Source organism: Anabrus simplex, chromosome 1 (assembly GCF_040414725.1).
Source record: "Anabrus simplex isolate iqAnaSimp1 chromosome 1, ASM4041472v1, whole genome shotgun sequence".
NCBI classification, from domain to species: domain Eukaryota; kingdom Metazoa; phylum Arthropoda; class Insecta; order Orthoptera; family Tettigoniidae; genus Anabrus; species Anabrus simplex.
This window is the reverse complement of record NC_090265.1, coordinates 888954610-888969365: the sequence shown is the minus strand read 5'-3', so window position 1 is coordinate 888969365 and position 14756 is coordinate 888954610. Positions and strand designations below refer to the sequence as shown.

The 14756-nt window shown below is 40.5% G+C and overlaps 1 protein-coding gene across 1 annotated transcript in view; it reads right to left on the bottom strand.

Annotated features, from left to right (window-relative positions):
• Positions 1-5714: 5714 nt before the first annotated feature.
• The window catches only part of LOC136857696 (vesicle-fusing ATPase 1), a 241275-nt gene continuing 232233 nt past the window's right edge, over positions 5715-14756 (bottom strand). Inside the window, exon 14 of the mRNA XM_067136554.2 lies at positions 5715-10281. Within this exon, the coding sequence (XP_066992655.2) occupies positions 10146-10281 (136 nt within the window). The 3' untranslated portion in view covers positions 5715-10145. The remainder of the gene's footprint in view (positions 10282-14756) is intronic.

Below are 14756 nucleotides of genomic sequence, written 5' to 3'. Positions count from 1 at the left end.
CTTATTTTAATCTCATCCACCTTCATAAACTTCTCTTCCACCAGTTCAAACCTCCTTTCTGTATTAACCTTAACACTCTGCAGTTCTCTGCCAATGCTATGCAATTCCTTCTGTTGACTCTCAATTTTATCACTTAATTCCTTCCCCTGATTACTAATTTTACTACTCAAATTATTCCCTTGATCACTCAATTTAGCCAACTGCTCTAATACTAACTTCATAAACTCATTATTACCCCCCATGTTACTTTGATTTTGCTCACTAATTTCCGCTTCACCCCCATTACAATTCCATGCACTTTTTCCATAGACATATTTTCACTCAGACAACTACTTTCATCAAAACTTTGTATACTTGTGTCAGAGCTTTGCTCTCCTGATCATTAACAGACATGTTTCCTTTATGCACTACACTTGTTCTCAAATTTATAACATTACTATTATTCTTACTAGTATTCATGCTCCACTGATAAACATAGCACTCGAAACTTGACAACACACCGATACACAACTCCTAACACAAGCTCACTAAAACACTGGACCAAATGTGCCTATCGAGGTCATATAGCAAGTCTGGACATCATTCTGCCTCACGTTGGCGGCGCCAATTGTGACAATTTGACGACTACCAATAAATAATGAACATATATATCAATTAACGGTGAGTGAAATAAGTATAAATACCAAGACAATGGGCGCCACCTGTAAAACAATTACAGGAAGATATAACTATGTAGAGCAATGAGTACCTCCCTCTCCCAAGGCGACGGTCATCAGGCTGACGAAGCTCCAGACTTACTTTATAACCTTACCTGTTTACCCCTGAAATTAGATGTAGGTAGCATGCCAGGTTCATCCTCACTCCACCGATAAAAGATTTACTGCAAGTTTGATACCAGGACTTTACTCCCAAAATAATAAACAAAAATATAATGAATACCACAATAATCATCACTTAAAGAGACCCCCTCCTGATTGCCGTCCACAAAGGCAACGTACAAACAACTACGACCAACATTAATCATTACTTCACGAGACCTACTTGTTTGTCGTTTACAAAGGCAAATATACACACTGCTAACAACAACCAAATCATTATTTGACGAGACCTACTCGTTTGTCATTTACAAAGGCAAATATACACACTACAAACCATCAACAAAATTATTGATACTATATATACATTTCCTAACATACCTCAAGGTAAGAGTCCCACTACACTCACTACTGTTACAGAACAAAAATCGTATTCTGGTAGAGAAAAGTACGACGACTTTCTCTACGTACGGATGCAACCTTCTTTACGAAGAGCATCCCTAACCTTATTTACACACTTCATCGACGTCTTGAGTTCTTCTCGAGTGCCGCACAGGTTGGTGTAACGCCTCAGGTTTCTGCAACTGAAAGTGGATACTCGGCCGACGATTTCCTCGACCAAGAATCAGCTCTGTGCTCAAACACACATCCACTATCGAATCTCGATTCTGTACGCATCACCACATCCACTGTACATAATCTCGTCGAAGAATTGTAGTCCAACTATTATACAGAGTTGGAGTTACAAATAAACACTTAAGTAGCGTCTTTGACCTAACAGCCACCAGAAACTCATTAGCATCAGCAACATATAGCGTGCTCACTCCGAAAACGATACCTACTCAAGAACAATACAACATTGCCTAGGACTATGCGCAAAGTAACTCCCGCGCGCCGGTCCGAGTGAGAAACACACAGAATCAGAGGCAGAAACAGCATTAGAATGACTTGCCGCACACGCGTACCTTCTTATATAGGCTTGCTGCACGTGGTTATAGCGTACTGGAAAGTTTATAGGTAGCAACGCTCTCACAGGCACTTCTTGACACGTCATTCAGTCAACCCAACCTCGCTTAAAAACAAAGCCCTCGTATTGGCTATCGTGCGTCTGTGATATCGAACGTCCACTCACGTCAAATACAGTAGAGACAATACACGACACTTACGGATTTCGCCTTGCTAAAATGGGAGACAATTCGACGGTGGCGCTCCTAGTGACTTGACCTGATCAAATCGCGCTAAATTCAAATATCAATGGAAATGTATATACGGAAATGGATAAATAAATTACGTCTAGAAAGACAGTGGTATTGAGATATTAACTTCGAAGTTGCTAAAGCAATTATGGATAAATGAAGAATTATTTAAAAGGTTATTATTCAAAGACTGAAATTAGACATATAAACAAGGTGTGAAATGGACTGCTGTGAAATGGCTTGATCTTTCATTTATGCATTACTTTTTTTAGCTTTAGCATCCCTGCCTGAAATCTTACGGTTGGATTCGTCTTTTTTCCTCATTTAAAAACAATGTATCATCACATTGAGACATTTGTCAATAAAAATATCGGCACATTCCTTACACATATGATGCATTGAATTAACATTTAATAGCTGGACAATTTTCCTCTTAACATGAAGCCTACTAACAGAAAGAAAATCTATAAAATCCCGGCTTTAATCTGAGAAGAGGGATAACAGAAAGAAAAGTTAGAAAATGTTGTCGATAGTGATGCTTTGAGGAATATTTACGTACAATTAGAGTAAAAATGTAACATACCCTTGGCTGTATAGTCGAGGATTTTTAAAGTCGCTGGCCTGGAAATGATCTGAACAGATCTTATAATTCTTATACAAGCGTAACGTCCCTTCTTTCTTGTACACTTTATCCAAATCGCTTCTGTGACATTTCAAAACCCACAGATCACACCTACAACAACACATCGGTATTGAAGGTTAACTGCTGCACTATACAATAAAATATGCGTATTATATTTTAAGCCCGTTAAAACATGGGTCGAGCAGGTCAGAAGATTATGAAGTACTATAAAAATCTCTGTCACTGGAAGAATATATATGCAAACACAATATTACTTACGTGTTCTTGTCACGAGGGAACCTGAAGAACGAGCGCGCATTTTTCTCTACTTCGTAATTACTGCAGCCAAACACAGCACATACCTTTCCCCTCATGTTGAGAGGAGATATCAAGGAATGACACACGCTACTATTTAATTATGTCAACTCACTGGAAACTCATAAATAACACCAAAAACTTCACACAAAAATACACGTGCTCTTATGACAGAATCAGTACCGTTCAGGTCTATCCGCTAGAGTGAGCTCCAATAGCTGTCCCTCGATATCTCGCTCAGTGTAGTGTATTGTCTCTACTGTATTTGCTCACGTACATCCACATTGATCCACTCCAATTCTTCAGCCTATACTACCTGCCGTACTCCGTGTTTCCAAGCCACTTGTTGCAACACATCCAACTGACTTCAACCGTCCTTCCCGATATAGTCGCAGATTTCCCGGTTGCACAATCCTTACGGCTAGGCCATATTTACAGACTCTTACCCAAACGGAAATTTATACAAAATATGATGCACATATGCAATATTCCCTAACTACACATTCTTCTTATAATATTACGTTTTTACATTCTCAATATACAAAATTACATGATTTTAACATTACAAACTATATACGAAAATTTCCTAACCTAAAAATTCGGGGATCGTACATACGTACGGTTACAAGTGTATTTGGATGTCTCAAAAGTACTACTCTGAGCCAGCTATGTTGTAATAGCATTTTATCCCAGTGAGGAATGCAACTACCCCACTCCTTGTGATGCCGTGCATGCTTCATTATGGCTCCATCATTGGTTTTCACAGTTCCCTTAACCCGGGAGTGGTTGGTGTGGGGTCTTTTGTGACTTGGTGCAATTTTTTTTTTTTTCAATTGCACTTATTTTTAAACTTAAGAGACCTTGGCTGTCCCATACCTCTCCCCACATTAGTTTTCTTTTGTCTGTGGTCAGTGGCATTGTAGTGAAGGGTATTCATTCTTAGAAAGAGGGATTACTGTCAAGCAGTGCGATAAAGTGTCTTGTTGAACCACACGCCACCAGTCCCATTCAATGGAGCAGTATCGAGTGTAGCCAGTGTTACTTGGTGTAATCATGTTAAGAATTCATTAGGTCACTCCCTTATCGCTGAAATGCGTTAAAAAGAGTACGAGGCAAAGGTGTTATCTCTTTTAGAGTCTGTGGAAGAAGAGGAAGTTCCAGTGAGGGTGAAGATGAATTAGAAGTAGACAACTGACAGTGATACGGGACAGTGCTAATGAAGAAGTAGTGAATCCATGTAGACAGCTCTAATCTTGACAATGCAACATGAAAAGCTTCTTCTGATGAACATCTGTGCCATCTTTGACTGTCCTTTAGCCATTAATTTCTCCGTCTATGAATGGGCTGTTTCCCTTTTAAGTTTCCTTCAATAATTAGCTGTGATCATTGATACTGCTCGCCCCTCATAACATGCCCAAAGTATTGTTTCCCTTTGTTTCATAATTAGTATTGGATACATACATTTACTTTTTATAAATTGTAAATATTATAAAACAAAAGCTCATCTTTGCTTTTCACCTAATTTCCTGCTCTGTTCTTGGTTTAAGCAGTTTATCTTCCTTTATACAACCAAACCATTTTCTTTTTTGTTTTTTCATCCAATGAAGGACCTCAACATTTGAAATTTTCAACATCCAAGTTATGCGTAAGTGACGGCGATAGATACATTTCTAAGGCATCTATACGTTTTTCATTGTTTGGATCCTGAGTCCACCTTCCACATCCATACAAGAGAATAGGGAATATGTAGCAGTGGATCATGCAGATTCGCAGCTGCAGACTGAGATCTGACCTTGCAAAGAATTAGTTAATAATACTGATGATTTATCTCTTTCTCAATGGTTTTGGACCATAATAAGAAAGGATGGTGTTACAAAATGGACAAAAATTCCTCCTAAAAAATTCATGTACTCAAACCCACAACACTGTCACTCATTTACTGGGAGTAAAACTCTTGGCAAGAATACTGAAGCAGCTTGGAGCATTTTGTCACGAATGATATGTTGCAAATCACTGTAAACTTTATGAACCTGGAAAATGAAATAGAGGCAATTACACTCATAAACAAATTACCACAATATGAATTGCCATAAAGAGGTTAATTATTTTCAGTAGCATAATTCTGGAACGACCCCTTCCTACCACCCAGCGATATACTGCAGGAATAGCATTATGCAGTGAGCAGAATCGAAGCCTGTCAGCTGAATTCAGCAAGATATTTAATGAAGATTATTCCTGTGCATGACAAGCTTTTACTTTTATAACATTCATATGCTGTGAAGCTAATTAGTATTGGAAATACACATTTATTTTTGATAAAATATCATGCTATTGAGTTAATGAACCTAATACCGGTACATCATTATATAACACATAAAAAATAGTAATTTTGTTATTAGAGCAAGTTCAATCACAGTGGTCAGAAAATACCCCCACGCCACCTTTCATGCTGCAGCAACAAGCGCCACCTGTCCAGGGTTAAAAATGCATAACCTTTGGTGAAGTTATTTGAGGATAGAGCCAGCCTCTGGGTAGCAGGTTTAAGACACACGCTGTAATTCCCATTCACTTTCCGCTATATTAGTTTCATAGCTCATTTTTGCTTTTCACCTGATTTCCTACCCTGTTCTTGGTTTAAGAAGTTAATGTTTCTTTATACTATCAAGCCACTGAAAGTAGAATCAGAATATATATAAAAAAAAGTATTCCACTTCTTTTTACCAGTGACAAGACTAAAATGGAAGGGGAAAAATTTGCACATCACTGTATTTTTTAAATACTTTATTTCAAACAAGTTCAAGTGTGCTAAAAACAAGTCTAATTACATATCTTTACATATTTTTATAAATAATATGTACACATATACATTCCTTCTTTAAAAAATAAATATGACTTGGAATGATGCAAACTAATTTGTTGCAAGTCTCCAGGTGCAGCCATTCATGAAGTACAGCACATAGAGACTTTGTAACTTCTATGAAAAGCCACAGCAGCAACAACATTAATACTGACATAGAATATAGGGATGAATATGATTAACAACAACAACAGTTGCACCAACTGGCAATATACTCTAATGCTTAAATTACTATCATATGCAACAATTACAGGTAGCGATAAGACACCATTGATTTTCTAATTCTTAAACAAGTTCATTAATGGACAAAAACAGGTAATCTCAATTTTAAAAAATTTTCCATGCCAAAGTTCTTAATCAACCTATCGAACTGTGGTATAGAATCATTTCATTAGAGAGTCAATGCTTAGATAACTTTCATAATTATCTGCTCAAAGTATTGCTTTGAATAAATATTTCTTCAACTACAATAACCACTTCACTATATTTAATTGAAATTCAATTAAGATGAACAATCAACTGCTATTCCTCACCTTTCAGGTACAGAAATTTTATAGAAAAATCCCAGATTGTTACTATTAAGTTGAAACAAAAAGTTTAGCCAAAATATGTCATTTAGAAAAATAGAATCATAAAAAACATTCACAGAGACTGTAACTAGGATATATAGATTAAGAAAGAAAAGAAAGAAAGAGGGGGGGGGGGGGGGTGTAGGAAAGAAAAATGGAAGGCAGAAGAAGTATTCTTGAGTGCATATTTAAGTAAAACAAATGTGAATGAAACTGAAAGCAAACCATCTGAATAATGGTATTTTCTCCCAAGAGCCAGTGAAAACGAATACAATTTAATATAAAACTCTCACAGTATTTTACTTTCTGATTTGCCATTTAAACATCTACTAGCCTAATACAACACACTTCTTAAAATACATGACATGTCTAATCTACTCCAGAGTACTGGTCTGTAACAAGCCAATTGGTTACTAGACAATCTGTAAAGAAATCCAGCCTGAGCAAATGGTAAAGAATCTGAATATAATATTAAGAAATTATCTGTATAATGCAATCAATCTCATCTGATCTTTTTTCAAAAAGAAATATGGATGTGCACTGGGTAAATTAAAAAACATTATATTATAGCAAGTAATTTTTTAGTAGAACACGTAAGTTACGAAATTGAATACTGTGTATCATCTGATACCTTCACAGTCAAGTATCTCAGGAATATCCCATTAATATAGGACCATTTCATTTATAACTGTTACATTCTTCAGTCTGCTGAAACTAATTTTGAGTAAGTAAATTTATGAACTATCTGAAAAAGAAAACATATGAAAACAATTATACCTCGATTAAGGTGTTTCACTTTTTTTAAATTTTTAAAAAATTAGTTTTGGCAGACTGAAGAACGTAACTGTTATAAATTAATAGTCGAAAATGAAAAGAGATGGCTTCAGATATCACAAAAAAGACGATTTATACAAGAATTCTTAGCAGAGAATATAATAATAATAACAATACTGTGTTTATTTCATACTACAGTTATGGTACACTCTGATTTAACCAGTAGGTATACAATGTTAAACCCTTCAGAATCATCAACGCATATTAGGGCTGCCCAGCGCCCGGTACTCAGCGTGTATCGGGCGATGGAGCTGTCGGTAAATACAAGAGAATTACAAGGCAAGTAACTGAAGTTGTTGAGGAAGTGATGGCCCGCAAACATCGCTGCCGATGTCTCCACGACGTAATCCGGGTCGCCTCCTGGAAGGCCTGGTTGAACCGGGGGCACAGCGTTGCGATGGACCAGGGGTGGTATCGGAGAACAGGCGAACCTCATGGACGCCGGGCTGCACCCAACGTGGAGAGGCGATGAAGTTGGGGGTGAGCAGACACCAGACCCAGAAGAATCTGCCTGCGAGGACGTGCTTGGAAAGGAAACTGGGCCAACCCATGACCCACTTGAGCCATGAGAAGTAACCAGCCGCCTGTTGGAACTGATAGGGCGTGAGCTGTGGCAGCGAGTGCACAAGGGAAAGGGCATGCTGCTGTGCGGCATGGTGCATCATGATCTCTTGGCTGGCGATATCGATGGTTACAATGAGACAAGTCAAGATGGGTGTTGGGTGCAGGACCGACTTGGTGTAAGCTGTTCATCATATACAGGAACAGCAGGACGCCCTCCATCAGGATGTCCACCAGCTCAGTCAACGTGATGGAAAATGCTCAGTCTTAACATTCCCAGAACATGGAAGAGGATCCCGAAATACTCCAGCCACAGCCTCCACCAGAATATGACTGGCGTGCCCTCGCGCCAACCTCATATGGAAAAGCACTTCCGATGCCTGAAACAGCCCGCGTCATCCAGTTGGCGGAGGCCCTTAAGGCTCTAGTTCCGCTATTCTCTGGGCCTTGTCTCTCTGGCCTCACATGGACCATGGCCAGAGAGAATTCTTTGTAACACGAGCCTCGTTGCTATACTGCACCCTTACGAAAGGGTGGACCCTGACGCCTGGGTTCCAATTTCAACACCCTCCCGCCCGGTGCCCGCAGTCAGTCGCGGCACGTCGAGACGTGGCAGGGGCCGCGGCGCTCGTGAAGCACAAGCCACAGTGGCCACATAGTCTCTGTGACAGCCTGATCTCTGCCAGCGCCCATATCGTCACTCACGCTCCCAGTTCGTCATCAGAATGGCCTCTCTTCATCTGCATCCTCCTCTTTGTCCTTGGACTTTCCAGATGACCCCGTATCTAGACGACTGGCTCATTCATAGCTCCGATCTCATGCACGAAATAGAACTCTACTTGACAGTGATCCTTGAATTACACCAAGTCGGCCCTGCACCGGACACCCATCTTGACTTATCTCGGAGTCACCACCGATATCGCCGGCCAAGAGATCACGATACACCATGCCACACAGCAGCATGCCCTTTCCCTTGTGCACGCGCTGCCACAGCTCACACCCTATCAGCTCCAACAGGCAGCTGGGTACTTCTCATGGCTGGGGTGGGTCATGGGTTGGGCTGGTTTCCCTTCCAAGCACATCCCCGCAGGCAAATTCTTCTGGGTCCGGTGTCTTTTCACCCTCGAATTCATCACCACTCCATACCGGATGCAGCCCGGCATCCATGAGGTTCACCTATTTTCCGATACCACCCCCTGGTCCATCGCAGTGGTGCGCCCCTGGTTCAACCAGTCCTAGGCCCAGGCCTTCCAGGAGGCAACCCGGATTAACGTCGCAGAGACTGAGGCAACGGTAGTTGTGGCCTATCACTTCCTCAACGGCTTCAGTTACTTGCCTTGTAATTCTGTTGTAGTATTTACCGACAGCTCAGTCACCTGGTACACGCACCTGTTTGTTCTTTTAAATTATCTTCAGAGACATTATTCTACAACGACCATTCAACAGTTAGTCAAAAAACATGGCTATTAACAAATGACAAGAGGCTGTAGTAACAGGCTATGGTATCTAAAAGGTTCAAAATATTTGTAATAAATTGCGGTAACCAAGCTTATTACAAAATTAGGGTAGATTTATTCATGTTAATGTAACAATCATATCGTGATTATTTTGATGAAGGTAGGTTCCAAAATCCTGGGAACAATCCATCCTTATAGGATGCCTACATGTATTTATATATAAATCACTCTTTAAAAATAAAATACAACAAAGCAACAAATAAAAACATTCTCATTTAAAAGTAATCACCAAAATATCTTCGATTACGTCTATACATGACTAAGTACACCTGCAAAAGACTGCAGTTGGTATAGCAGCTAAGTAAAGAAAACGCCTTTCCGAAAAGTCCACATAAAATCCCAACTTAAAAAAAGGAATGAACGTGAATGGACACCATTAAGATTAGGATAATCATCACAGACTGAAACTGAAACACTTTATGTATCAGTAAAAAAAATGAAACTTATCAATACTGGAAAAAGTTATATTATTTAATGCACCATGTGCATTTGTCCATATTTTAACTTGTAACTTGCAATTCACGATCTAATAAAAGGCAAGTCTTTTTCTGAGATCCATCCCCTATATATAGCATTTAAATGATGTTCTATACTTTGGGGACAAAATTAGTTATGCTATTCACAAAGAATTATGAAATAAACTTTCAATGCACATACAAGCATGAAATAATGTTGACAACTTTTAAGACTGATGATATATAAATAAGGAAATGATTAGAAATTTCAGAGGAAAGGACTAATTCTCCAACAGAGTTTTGCAGTAGAAACAACAAACATTGTATGGTATTAAGGGGTACCTTATACTACAACCACAATAATGTTGAGTCCTCCTCTATGATATGAATGAGTGATTCGAGGTTTACTGCAGTGATGTTCCGCCATCTAATGCTCCTTCTTCTTCTAGCTTGGAGAGAAATTTAACAACACGGTACTGTTCCTCGGTCTGCCGAGCCATGTCTATCAGTGCCAACAACTTCTTTATCCCAATAAACACCCTGTGAAAAGAAAAATGTTTAGTAGTTCTTATGAATAGATGTTAGGAGAAATGTTTAATTTTTCCTACTTGTTTAACGTCGCACTAACACACAGGCTTTTGGCGACTGAAGAAGAGGAAAGGGTTAGAATCGGGAAAGTAGATGCCGCGGCCTTAATTAAGGTACAGCTCCAGCACTTACCCGGTGTAAACATGGGAAACCAAAGAAAACCAACTTCAGGGCTGCCGACGGAGGGATTCAAATTCACTCTCTCCAATTCAAGCTCACAACTGCACATCCCTAACTGTACAGCCAACTCTCTCGGTGCTGAAAAGTTTAGATCAGGGCCATCCAAACAGCGCTCCCCGAGCGCTTTGGTGGAAGGTAGTTTCGGTAGTGGTGGGAGGAGCTTGGCTGGCTGAGCGAGCAGCCAATCCATCAGTCACTAGTCTAGTCCAATGCACTTTGTTGACAGAGTATAACTAAATCAGTTTCGCAGCTGTCATAAAAATGAAATGAAATGGCGTATGGCTTTTAGTGCCGGGAGTGTCTGAGGACAACTTCGGCTCGCCAGATGCAGGTCTTTTAATTTGACTCCCGTAGGCGACCTGCATGTCGGGATAAGGATGAAATGATGAGGACAACACATACACCCAGTCCCCTTGCCAGAGAAAATCAATCAATTACGGTTAAAATTCCCGACCCTGCCGGGAATTGAACCCGGGACCCCTGTGACCAAAGGTCAGCACGCTAACCATTTAGCCATGGAACCGGGTGCAGCTGTCATGACTGAACATCATAAAGCAGAATGGGAAATTTCATTTTTCTGTACAGCTTATAAAGGGCATACCAAATGTTTAGTGTGCCACCGAGATTTAGTGTGTTTATTTTAAACACAATTTGGAACGGCACTACACTGCCAACTACAGGGATGATTATGGTGATTTGACAGACGCCAGTCGCTAATCGATGTTGGAAGAACTGAAATAAAATTTGAAGCAGCACTATTCTATAAGTATTAATTTTTAAATTTTAAAATGATTGTTTACAAACGGGAATGAAGAAATGTTTGACTTATCTGAAGAACACTAAAATTGTGACTTGCTGTATTTTTTTTTTTTTTTTTTTTTTGACAGGAGATTGAGGAGAGTGAGGTTGGTGGAGCCATTTTACGAGCAATCTATAAATGTTCGCTGTGAATTTCCAAAGCTGAGGAACCGTTCAAGGAAGGGAATTTAATCAAGGAGTGCCTAATGAACACGGCGGCATGTATTTGTCCTGTGGAGCTAGATGGGAAATTTGACAAAATCTCTCTTTCTCCTCAAACTGTGGCTCGCAGAATAGACAATACGGCCGTTGACATGGAACAGCAATTAATGGACAAGGCAGCAAATTTTATATCATTTTCCATCGCCCTCGACTAATCAACCGACAATGCAGACACAGCTCAGCTCATTATTTTCATTCGAGGGGTGGATGATGATCTTCGGGTCACGAAGGATTTCCTAGACTAAGTAGCTCTCAAAGACACTACTACCGGTTTCAAAATTTTCCAAGCTGTCGAGGGTATTTTTGAGTCAATGGGATTAAAATGGTAACTCCTGCTTTACGTGGTCTACGCTCGGGGGTTCCTCAGCTATGTAAAAGTAAAAATGGCTGAGAAAGGTAGTATCCTAATGGCGGCGATCTATTGTTGATACAGCAGGAGGCAATCTGTGCAAAAGTTAACAAGCTTAAAGACGTAATGGGAACAGTTGTGCGAATGGTAAATTTTCTTCGCACCCATTGACTCACGCACCGTCAATTCAAAGAGTTCTTGGATGACATCGAAGCGGAGTATCCGGATATATTGTACCATGCAGAATTAAGATGACTGAGCAAGGCGAAGGTGTTTCATCGTGCTTTTTGCTTGCCGAACGCAATAGATACCTTTTGTGTCATGAAAGGGCGGCCCAAAGTTCTTTTGCGTGATCCTAAGTGGGTGGCAGACTTGGCATTTGTAAGTGACCTTACAGCCCATCTGAATACTTTGAACACTTTGCTTCAGGGCGAAAAGCACAATATCTGCGATTTGGTGGAAAGAATTCAAGCGTTCAAAAGAAAATTGATTTTGTGGGAAAACCAGATGCGTGCAAGGAACACAGGACATTTTCTATAGCTTGAAACAGTGAAAGAAGGTGTCGACTTTGATAAGCACTTGCAGGTAATTCACCAATTACAAGAAGAGTTTGAAAAGAGATTTTTCAGAATTATCAGAACTCCAAGCAATGTTAGATGGATTTGTTTGACCATTTTCTCTTAGAGCAGACAGTGCTCCACAATTAAGAGTTGATTGAACTGTAGTGCAATGTTCATCTTAAAGACCACTTTCTAATGTCGCGAAGTTTAGAAGAATTTTAAACAGCGGCTTTCCGCAAGAAGAATACCCTCTTTTGCATCAACGTGCATGAAAAGTTCCGTCAATGTTAGGCTCAACGTACATTTGTGAGAGTTTTTTTTTTTTTTGGTTCTTAAGCTTACCAAAAGTAACATCGTGCAACGATGAGTGATAGAAACTTTCGCAATTGTTTAAGAATAGCTGTGTCCAGAAATATTGTACCCAATTTGCAGAAGATTGTTTGTCCCAAAACTAAAGGCTCGTAAATATGACTGAGCAAAAGTCACTCAAGGTCTGTGCTATCTGTTCATATTTGTAAAATTTTGTTGAATTTTCCTCTCAGATATGTTCAAATTTCAGATTTGAATAAATCACATTATTCTTTACTTAACACTTGATTTTGTTTCCTGCATATTCCATAATTGGAGTACCTTTTGATTTATATATGCGGTATATTTGTGATGGCAAAACAGCCCTACCAGTATGATGTCAACAAACCCACAAAAGCCGTCGACCGCACGTCTGTACGTACGTGTCTAGTCAGCACGGTCCAAACATCGTCCGTCTGTCCCAGGTCTCCTCGCTGCCACAGTGTAGTGGTGGCAGGGGAAGGAGCGCTAGTCCGACTGCCCTGTGCTCCCCGAGCATGGGCGCACTCTCGGAGCGCAATGACTGGATGGCTCTGGTTTAGATACTGGGAAATTACTGAATATACTGCAACAGGAACATAATATGAAGGTTGTACTAAAACTAATGAGCAACAATTTTTCACGAACCAGGAATTGTTAACTCATCTTCCAGCAGCCCACAGACAGACAGGCAGACAGCCAGACAGAAAGGCAGACAGGCAGACAGCCTTCTGTTGAGTCCTCCAGCATCTAAGTAGTGTTGGCCTTGCATCTATTCCTTCATAAAACCAAAAAAATTATAGAAGGTGCCATGTAGGTACTGAAGGTATGGTGCAGCAGAACTTCCCATCCCATTTTCCCAATTTCCTCCTTGGTGAACTGAGCCGAGTGAAAGTGCACATTGTAGTACTAAAGGATGATCTTTCCACGGTGTTTGTTGTGTGATGTATAACATGCTTGTGGTGTGTTTAGACATAATAGCAGACATTTATGGTTTCATCAGGTTTAAGAAATTCAATCATAATACACCCCTCTAAAACCAAACCAAACCCCATGGCACTACAGCCCTTGAAGAGACCGCTGCTCAGCCCGAAGGCCTGCAGATTACGAGGTGTCGTGTGGTCAGCACGGCGATTCCTCTCGGCCATTATTCTTGGCTTCTAGACCGGGGCCGCCATCTCACCGTCAGATAGCTCCTCAATTCTAATCACGTAGGCTGAGTGGACCTCGAACCAGCCCTCAGGTCCAGGTAAAAATCCCTGACCTGGCCGGGAATCGAACCCGGGGCCTCCGGGTAAGAGGCAGGCACGCTACCCCTACACCACGGGGCCGGCACAATACACCCCTCTCCACGCCCTTAATTTCTCCAGCAGTCTGTGCTGTCTAAACTTTTCTTTTCGTCAGTGAATTCCAGTTCTGCCATTCCATGCTCAACCATTCTGTTTCCAGTTTATAACAACAGAATCAGCTTCAATCACCCTTCTTGATCTTGAAGTGCCATGTCTAAACGTCAGCCATTGTGTAGGTTAAGTCACCCTATTGATCGATAATAGGGCAAAGAGGTGTTGATGAAAGGCCGAATCACTGATGTACAGTAGGTTTTCAAGCCAAGAGATCCTCCTCCTACCCACACCGTATCTTCCACTGTAGGATGCGAGGACCATACTTCTCAGGGTGTCGCATCACATCACAGAAGTAGGCAAGTTTCCAGGTCTTGATGGTGTTGATAATCTCCTGCTCCCTTCTCACCCGTGTCAAAAGTCATAGTTTCATATCTGATCTACCCAACTGATCCCAAGTATACGACAATAGCACTACATCTTGAATGTCTAAAGTTTTTTTTTCAGAGAAGCTTGTCAGTGACCGATATTCTACTTTGTAAGGAAGGACAAAAAAGACATGGCAACTGAGACGACTTGTTCCGAGGTCCAGGTTGAGATCAACGCCTATGAAGACATTCTGCAGCTTGAAGAATATGGTTCTAACCTTTG